Raw genomic sequence first — 10,448 nt, forward strand, 5'->3', positions numbered from 1 at the left:
ATCCCACTTACAACCCATATTTCATGACCATGTTGTCCCTATGTAGTACCCACATAAAACTCAAATCTGGGCCCAACATGGGCATTATGCATATTGCCCAATTGGGGCCCACCAAACACCCAGTGGAATCCTGCAGATAACCTACATGGGTGATTGACAAGGGGCAAATATGGAACCCGCGGACAATCCCACTTACAACCCATATTTCATGACCATGTTGTCCCTATGTAGTACCCACATAAAACTCAAATCTGGGCCCAACATGGGCATTATGCATATTGCCCAATTGGGGCCCACCAAACACCCAGTGGAATCCTACAGATAACCTACATGGGTGATTGACAAGGGGCAAATATGGAACCCGCGGACAATCCCACTTACAACCCATATTTCATGACCATGTTGTCCCTATGTAGTACCCACATAAAAATCATATCTGGGCCCAACATGGGCATTATGCATATTGCCCAATTGGGGCCCACCAAACACCCAGTGGAATCCTGCAGATAACCTACATGGGTGATTGACAAGGGGCAAACATGGAGCCCGCGGACAATCCCACTTACAACCCATATTTCATGACCATGTTGTCCCTATGTAGTACCCACATAAAACTCAAATCTGGGCCCAACATAGGCATTATGCATATTGCCCAATTGGGGCCCACCAAACACCTAGTGGAATCCTGCAGATAACCTACATGGGTAATTGACAAGGGGCAAACATGGAACCCGCGGACAATCCCACTTACAACCCATATTTCATGACCGTGTTGTCCCTATGCAGTACCCACATAAAACTAAAATCTGGGCCCAATATGGGTGTTGTGCATATTGCCCAGGTGGGGCCCACCTAGTGGCAAGTGCAGTCCTGCATGAAATCCATGTGGGCAATTAGCATGAGGCCATTATGGAACCCGCGGACAATCCTATATAGGGCCCATTTTTCAGCCCAATTCATACCCATATGGGCCCTATATACAAATGTTGGCTGGGACCCTTTCTCCACAAGGTGATGGAAGCAGATTTCCCAATGACATCAGAGATTTAAAGTAAAACTTAATTGTAAATGTTTTAACTCATAACTTATTACACCTATTAATAAGCATATGGGTGATTCTCACGAAATCCAGATTTAGAAGGTGTCCAGCATTCAAATTTTTAAAAAGCATTTGAAGCCATTTTTTTTTTTTTTTTTTGAACATAAGGTCTGAACTTACTATAAACATTATTTTTAGAGGATTTAAAAAATATTTCCTATGGAATTATTTACATTTTTAGATAATCATTATCAAAAATTATCATCCCCACAACATGATATTACATTAAATATATGCATTTACAAACTCATGTTTCGGTAATGAGAACTAAAATGTTGACTATGACGAACAAAATTTCAACTTTTATCAGGAGAGAAAAAATAAGAACTGCTTACCTGGTAGCCATCTTGAGTGTCACAGTCAATTATGTCCCTTTCAATATTTTTTTTTTTTTGAAATGTTAGTTCCTTGAGGGCTTAAACAATGATTGACAATTGTTGCGGAGGATGAGAAAATTGGTCTTGCACACATTTATATTCCTTATTATTGTCTCCACATGTTTCTTTACTGTAAATGTTTATAGTATAACATGCATTGAAGCTTTTTTTATATAAATTTTTTGATGACAAAGAACCCAAATCCAGTCATGGACACGTTGCGGTAATGAAAATTTTCCCCTTAAATGTGGAAAAAAACACAAAATTGGTTTGTATGATGTCATTCAAAATCATGTGCAAAATAGTACATGAAGAGATATTTGTAACTGTATGTTTCTTATTTTGATACTCTTACTTTGCATTTACTTTTTTTATCAAAATGTTTCATGACACCTCACAAGTCTAATTTCGTGAGAATCACCCATATGTTGCTCTTAATCCTACACTGGACCTACCACAGCCTACTATCCTAGGGCTTTCAGGGGTTTAAAAGTGTTCACCCAAATAAATTGTGGAAAAATACGTTTTTAAGTAAATGTCATATGGCTACTTTATCTTCACATGAACAGTCAAATTATGCATTTATTTGATGATTTTATGGTATTTTTATTGTATTTACTTTTTGATGCAGTGGTGTAGTGCAGGGTATATGGAGTATACCCACTTCTTTAATAGATGGCATAGGGTTTACCCACTTTAAAATATTAATTTCATAATGATACGCTGAGAAGTCAAGAAGCAGTGACAATACTGTGAAGCTCATTTAGAAGTGAACTATATGCAAGACTATAGTCATCACATGATGTTTAACCTAAAAAATAATGTGGCCTAAATTAAAGAGTATACCCACTTCTCCAGGCACCACTACACCACTGCTTTGACGTTACTTAACTATCCTAAGCATTTATGTCACTGCAATTAAATCCAACAACTCAAAATGCATTGGAGGGTCTTTGGTGACATCTGCTGGAGGAAACACAGCAATTACATAAGAACTCCATAACCACCGCAGGTAAAGATTAAGCAGGCTATATTTTAATGTCCTTAAATTATAATTAAATACATATAATTAAAATATAATCAAATGCAGTATCATTAAAATATAATTAAATAAAATACAATATAATATAATTAACTACATATAAATAAAAAAAAATTTAAATATTAAAAATAACAAAACAAACTGATACTAATCTTACAAATCTATGAACAAATATAAATAAAAACACAACACACATTTAGGCTTCATTGAGACCTCTTAGGTCTCCACTTGCCACGAAAGGTTCAGGAGGGTCCTTAACACAGAAACAAACACTTATAAATGCCAAGGTCATGGGTTTGATGAACACAAACTCTTCAGTCAGAGCAGTGCAAGTTATTTTAAAGTATCCGCCAAATGCATAATCTAATGTAAAAGTCAAAAGTGAACTCACATCAATGATGACCTTCGTAAACATACTGAGGACCCGGGTCTGTTTTTTAAATTCCTCTTCTTTTTTTGCAATTGCCTCCCGAAGCCTCCAGTATTTTTCCATAAGGGCTTTCCTCCTATAGAATAATGTTTTAACAGATTTCTTTCAATGGATGGAAAATTTGAGTACGCCGATGATCGATTCGCTTTCAAATAAGAAGTGAAAATCTAAGAAAGAGAGAGTTGCTTAGCCAAATGAAATTCACGTCTCACTGTGCATTGTGTTTGTTTCGTGGAAGGGCGTCATCTTTACAGGTCTCTTCATCGGCCTCATCATCATTCACGGTCTGATCTGTCAAAACAGATATTGGCATATAACCAATTATGTAAATCCAGTTTGAGATGAAATAATTGACTTAATGGTCATATTTGGCTCAAGATTTTCAATTTACAATTGTTTCTGTGTTATGACCAAATAGATGAATACATTTCGTTCTCTCACCTGTATGTTCTTCTGATTGGCTCTTATCCTCATGATTGCCCAGAAATCATGTGAAAGCATTAAGTGTTATCAGTCAAATACATTCATTCAGGATTTGAGTGAAATGTTGCTTTGAGTAACGGATACCTCTGAGGTCTCTTCAGCCCTTGGTTCCTTATCAGCCTGAGTAAAATTATCCAGCAGCACAGCTCCGGCCAGACTTATTGTACAAAATGAAAAATGCGACTTACAACATGATAATAATTTCCAGAAAATCTCATGTAAATGTTGGTGTATTTCCTTGCCTACCTCAAAAGGATGTAACATTGAATCAAGATGAAGAGAACTAGAAAGATGATGATATATCCTGCACCTGTTAACATACATCAAGACTGTTTTAAACTCTGATTTAAAGTCAAGCAAAAACATAAGCTGTTTCGTACCGTTGTCTCGACTGGTGTAATAGACGCTAAGCCAGTCATCCAGTGACATAACCTGCATCAGAGAGGCCATGGTTTTGACCAGCGAACCAAATCTCTGTGGGTCAGAATCACTGAAGGTTTCCCGGAAGATTACTGAGAACATTAAGAAGTTGCCTAGCATTAGAGACAAGATCACCATGATTGATTTCGTGGAGCGTTGAAGTACTCTCCATGTGCGCTGTGCATCCTTAGAGTAACTGAAATAAAAGCATAAATATCACTGAAAACACAGTCCACATTAGGTAAAGGTTTTTACTAGAGATGCACCGATATATAATCGACTCTCGGCTGATAGTTTCAAAACAGGCCATAGTCATGGCCTATATACCACCTAAAGGATTATTAGGAACACCTGTTCAAAAATCAACCAATCACATGGCAGTTGCTTTAATGCATTTAGGGGTGTGGTCCTGGTCAAGACAATCTCCTGAACTCCAAACTGAATGTCAGAATGGGAAAGAAAGCAATTTTGAGCGTGGCATGGTTGTTGGTGCCATGCGGGCTGGTCTGAGTATTTCACAATCTGCTCAGTTACTTGGATTTTCACGCACAACCATTTCTAGGGTTTACAAAGAAAGCTATGAAAGGGGAAAAACATCCAGTATGCAGCAGTCCTGTGGGCGAAAAAGCCTTGTTGATGCTAGAGGTCAGAGGAGAATGAGCTGACTGATTCAAGCTGATAGAAGAGCAACTTTGACTGAAATAGCCACTCGTTACAACCGAAGTATGCAGCAAAGCATTTGTGAAGCCACAACACGCACAACCTTGAGACGGATGGGCTACAACAGCAGAAGACCCCACCGGGTACAACTCATCTCCACTACAAATAGGAAAAAAGAGGCTACAATGTGCACAAGCTCACTAAAATTGGACAGTTGAAGACTGGAAAAATTATTTCTGTTGAGACATTCAGATGGTAGAGTCAGAATTTGGCGTAAACAGAATGAGAACATGGATCCATCATGCCTTGTTACCACTGTGCAGGCTGGTGGTGGTCATGTAATGGTGTGGGGGATGTTTTCTTAGCACACTTTAGGCCCCTTAGTGCCAACTGGGCATTGTTTAAATGCCACAGCCTACCTGAGCATTGTTTCTGACCATGTCCATCCCTTTATGACCACCATGTACCCATCCTCTGAATGCTACTTCTAGCAGGATAATGCACCATGTCACAAAGCTCGAATCATTTTAATTTGGTTTCTTGAACATGACAATGAGTTCACTGTACTAAAATGGCCCCCACAGTCACCAGATCTCAACCCAATAGAGCATCTTTGGGATGTGGTGGAACGCAAGCTTCGTGCCCTGGATGTGCATCCCACAAATCTCCATCAACTGCAAGATGCTATCCTATCAATATGGGCCAACATTTCTAAAGAATGCTTTCAGTGCCTTGTTGAATCAATGCCACATAGAATTAAGGCAGTTCTGAAGGTGAAAGGGGGTCAAAAAAAAGTATTAGTATGGTGTTCCTAATAATCCTTTAGGTGAGTGTATTCTGTCAATCAAAAGAGAACATGAAAATGCAATGAAGCTCTCACTAGTTAAATGAATGAATATGATTTATGAATGAATAACATTCAGACAATTTAATCTTCAGAGTTTAGTTAATGTAAGTTAATATAATCCGACTGTCGGCGGAAAAATGAATATCAGTGTATCTCTATTTTTTACACAATAATTATAAAGTTTCTTAAAAACATGTTTATAAAATAATACTTTAGATTTTGGTAAAATTGAAAGTTTTAATGTGATAATAAGGTCCATAAAAAACAATTAAATAAAGGTACCTCTTACTACCATAAATGCATTCTGTGTGATACATCTGTAAATATTCTCACCCCAAAACCCGCAAGATCCTGAAGACCTTCACAGCTCGAAGACCTTTGACCATTTTAAGGATTCTGAAAAAGGAGGCAAAGTGACTGCTCTCCGTTGTTCTGGGGTCGATGACATCAACGAGCAGGTCCACCACACCGACCAGAGTAATCAAGAGGTCTAGAGCGAGGTGAGTCAATAAACAAGATGTTAGCTCCTATCATGACCACCAGATGTTCTTGAATGAAACTCACCTAGAATATTCAACACTGACAGGAAAAATTTGCAACGCAAAGTTATGATTTTAAACAGACATTCCACAATATAGAAAGCCAGGAAAACCATTTCCAACACCATAAGATGCCAGCCTGAAAAAGACAAAGCAAAATCCATGAGGAAATATTTGACATTGTAATACTGTATTGTAGATTTCAATTTTAAAAACATAACACTACAGAGTAGAAATGCACCGAATGTTCGGCAACCGGTATAATTCCGCCTAATTCTCAAAAAAAAATCTCAATTTTGCCAAACAATGAAGCCTTTGATGATGGGATCCAACCAAAAATATATTTTTTAAATGGCAACCTTTGTTGAGAAGGCATGGACTTTAGGTAAAAAAAACTTTGTATCCAGAGTTGAGATGATTTAGTTGTGATTATGACAGGATGTTTTGGCTTATTATATTGTTTGTTTTCTCTTTCTTTTATGATGGACATCTTTCCTAATGACTGGATAGTGTCATATAAGCCCATGCAGGCTGGGCACCATGAGTGCTTTTGGATTGGGCTTTATTTTTCTCTTTGTACTGTTTTACAACAAAACTCAATGCTGTTTTTATTCTTGAAGTGATATTTATATTGTATAAATAAAATTAGTTTGTTTTTTAGTTTGTTTTTCTGTAGAAGTCAATGCTACAATCAGTTAATGAGAAAATGATGGCAGAATATTTATTTTTGGGTGAACTATCCCTTTAAGCTATGCATATATGTCAAATTACTAAACATGAAATCAAAACAGATATATGTGTTTTGTAGCCTACTAGAGTGAAATACCGTGGTCCTACATGGTTAACTTCTCATCTTTATTATCAAACAATTGCTACATGTGGAACTTTTCAAAGTACCTGCTGTGATTGAAACACTGGGAAATGTCAAGGCCACATCTACTGCGGAGTTGAGCAGGACTATCACCATCATGACCCCATCATAGAAGGAGATGAAGCGGAGAGCGGACTCCTTCAATATCCTACACACGTCCACCATATTACACTGCTGCCAGAAAGAAAAATATAAGTCACATCAAGAAATAAACATTTCCCTGCATCTGTTATGGTAATAAACATAAATAAACATTTCCCTGAATCTGTTATGGTAATAAACATAAATAAACATTTCAAATGTTCACGATGACTAACAAACTAAGCCAGACGTGCGTATTTTTCTTTCATAAGCACAATTTAATAATTATTTAAATCCCATTAAGCTTCAGGGGTCACCTCAGGAGGGCGATGGTCGTTTAACGATCTGTACGTTAACGTTAGTTGATAACAAACTGAAATGAGAGAAAGTAGAAAAATAAAGGATATAAAACAGGGCACATACGTTGTAGGCTAATATTGCAAATGTTTGTTAGCTAATAACTGTAAGGTTACCTCGTTAAAGCGGATTGAGTTTATGTTTGCAGTCAGGGAAGAGATTTCAAATGAGTTTTTGGTCAGAAAAAAATAATACAAGTTGTACTACATTTACAAAACTGAAAACATATAGGATGTTAGCTGTTCTAATACTTAATATAGTGTAAATTAATATTAATATCACTTTTCAGTCAACGAGCTCAAGAAACCGTTACTTAGGCCTATGTTTGTTTACAGTGATGCTTTAAATCAGTTACCATGGTTACCGTTATTAAACATTATTACTAAGCCCACATTAATATTATTTTAGGACATTTAAACATTAAAAATGTTATTTAGCCCACTTTTTGACATTTAAACATCGAATATTGTTTAGCACACATTAAAAATTTAAACCATATTAAATACTAAAATAAATTAAATAGTAATATACAGCATTTTACAGCATTTCCCGATCTTTAAAAATTATACATTATATTATAAGTCATACGGTATTATTATTCAACATTTAAATATTTTTATAAAGCCCACATTAACATTATTCGATATTTAAATATAGTTATTAAGTCCACATTAATATTGTTTTTCAACATTTACACATAAAAAATAACCAACATTATTTTGTAGCTATACAGTACTATTAAACACACTAAATACTATTAAACCACATTTATACAGTATTTATTGACATTTAAAATTAAAGTACGTGTTATAAAGCATACATTATTATTATTATTTGAAAATTAAGCAGTATTAAACATCATTATAAAGCACACATTTTATATTATTTTACAGGACATGTTACTAAAACATGTATGCATGTATTCAAAGCATCAAAATCTAAGATCTCTTGTCAAGTCTAGGATATTTTCCCATATAAATCTGAAAATTGTCTGAATAAATGTTAGGACAAAACAACACCAATAAAGTTTTCTTACCTCCATGTTGTGGCCAAAAAAGGTTAAAAATCTTTCGAGCAGTTTTTCTGGAAATCCAGACCACAATTTATAGTTCTGTTAAAAAAAATCAGACCGACTGCTTCAAAACAAACAATGTAAAATTGGATTAAATGAAAAACTTTAACAAACTCTTTTTCATCCAAGAGAACCTCGGTTAAATAAATAGATGTGGTCAAAGAAAGACAAGCGAATAAAAGGAGAGAGAAACAGAGGATGCATTTCAGTATAAAACTTTATTGAAGATTTGATGTAATGATATGAAAAAAAATGTGAGACTCCATCTCCATGGAAATAAGGAGAAGGTAATAAAATCAGACAATTAAGAGAGAGAGAGAGAGAGAGAGAGAGAGAGAGAGAGAGAGAGAGAGAGAGAGAGAGAGAGAGAGAGAGAGAGAGAGAGAGAGAGAGAGAGAGAGAGAGAGAGAGAGAGAGAGAGAGAGAGAGAAAGAGTCAAGGGCGTGGGGTGAGACAGACAGTTCACAAGTTTTACAGCAACACCTGGACCTGCTGGAGAAATTCTGTCAAAACTGGGCCCTGATGGTCAATCTGAAAAAAACTAAAATTATGATTTTCCAGAAAAAAGCAAGACCACAGGATAACAGATACACATTTACTCTGGGAAACACTGCACTAGAACACACCTTACACTACGACTATCTCGGGTTAAAAATCAGCGCATCAGGCGGTTTTGGTCTCGCGGTAAATGCACTTAAAGAGAAAGCTAGACGAGCATTCTATGCCATCAAAGGCAAATTTAAACAAACAGACATTCCTGCTAGAGTTTGGTGTAAAATATTTGATAGTGTAATAATGCCCATAGCTCTATATGGTTGTGAGGTTTGGGGTCCACAATGCCTAACAGATTACTCCAAATGGGACAAACATCCAATGGAATCCCTGCATGCTGAATTCTGTAGAAATATTTTAAGAGTTCAGAGAAGAACACCTACTAATGCATGCAGGGCTGAATTAGGCAGATATCCCATAATAATACACATCCAAAAACGCTCCCTTAAATTCTGGTCACACTTAAACTCAAGTCCCCCGAACACACTTCAATATGAAGCCCTTAAAACTCAAGAGAAGAGACCTAAAACCAGTCCCATCAGTCAACTGGCTCTAAACTCCAGTTTTTTTTTCAGTGTATAGTCAACTAAATAAATACATGGCAAATATGAATGCACATTTATATATATATATATATTCAATAGATTTATAGCATTTTGAAAAAAAAACTTGTCATGGAAAAAATAATTAGTTTTTATAATAAATCTTTGAAAATCAAATGATGGATTACATTTTTTTTTTTTGTTTTGTTTTTTAACCTAAAGATGCTATGTGAAAGTTTGTAACAGAAAATAGTGTTTTTCATCTTGTCACTTTCTTTGTATAGAAAACACATTTTTACCCAAATTAGTCAAAATGGATTTATTGCGTTTTGGAACCAAACTCTTCAAATATTGTCCTATCCTAACAAACCAATAGAAAGCTTATTTATTCGGCTTATTAAATCTCAATCGATATTTTAAAGACATTCCTAAACATAAATTAAATAATCATCAATGACATTTTGTTTATGCAAACCAATGGTTTTAACTAATGCAGCTTTTTCTGTGACTGTATGCAATTCAATTCAATTCAATTCAATTCAATTTTATTTATATAGCGCTTTTCACAAAAGTCAATTGTTTCAAAGCAGCTTTACATAAATAGAAGCAGTGAAAAGCACAGAAAACGACAGATAGCACAACAAAATACATGATAGCATGAGCAGTTAAATTTGCTGCGGCTATGACTCAATATTATAATTGCACGTATTACTAAAGCAACGTATAGAAGAGGAAGCTAGGTAAAGCCCAAAAAGGCTGCCTCCCCGGGGTGAAAAACCACCTAGGAGAAAAAAAACCCCGGGCTTTTATCCGAGGAAAAATAAGTCCTAGGAGGGAAAAACCCTTGGGAGAACGGAAATGGAGATTTAGCAGAGATTAAGCGGTTCTGCCGGTGATCGTTGGTCAGGTATCAGCTGGGCATAACGTTGAAGGACGGCCAGTAGATCAGAGGTGTGCCGACTTTCACATCTACCGGGACTGGGTCTGTTTGTCTCGTCCTCGGGTCGAGGACGAGACAGGGAGAGAAAAACAAAATCGTATTAGCGTAGCGGCCGTTCATATGTATTGAAGTGTCA

The 10,448-nt window shown here is 36.2% G+C and overlaps 1 protein-coding gene across 1 annotated transcript; it reads right to left on the reverse strand.

The window, feature by feature from the left end:
* Positions 1–2,649: 2,649 nt before the first annotated feature.
* LOC135734176 (cation channel sperm-associated protein 1-like) lies at positions 2,650–8,248 on the reverse strand. The gene is made up of 11 exons (XM_065253095.2): positions 8,243–8,248; positions 6,795–6,942; positions 5,983–6,036; positions 5,692–5,848; positions 3,812–4,047; positions 3,678–3,741; positions 3,516–3,588; positions 3,390–3,417; positions 3,161–3,239; positions 2,910–3,024; positions 2,650–2,771 (listed from the first exon to the last, which is right to left on the reverse strand). The coding sequence occupies exons 1-11, from the start codon at positions 8,246–8,248 to the stop codon at positions 2,715–2,717; spliced, it is 1,017 nt and encodes a 338-aa protein (XP_065109167.2). The 3' UTR covers positions 2,650–2,714.
* Between the last annotated feature and the right edge of the window lie 2,200 nt (positions 8,249–10,448).

Source organism: Paramisgurnus dabryanus, chromosome 3 (assembly GCF_030506205.2).
Source record: "Paramisgurnus dabryanus chromosome 3, PD_genome_1.1, whole genome shotgun sequence".
NCBI lineage: Eukaryota > Metazoa > Chordata > Actinopteri > Cypriniformes > Cobitidae > Paramisgurnus > Paramisgurnus dabryanus.

Coding starts and splice junctions, on each gene's coding strand:
- LOC135734176 (XM_065253095.2), bottom strand. Junction 5,849..5,982: donor GGCTTTCTATATTGTGGAAT/GTCTGTTTAAAA, acceptor ACCTCGCTCTAG/ACCTCTTGATTACTCTGGTC. Junction 3,742..3,811: donor TTACACCAGTCGAGACAACG/GTACGAAACAGC, acceptor GTATGTTAACAG/GTGCAGGATATATCATCATC.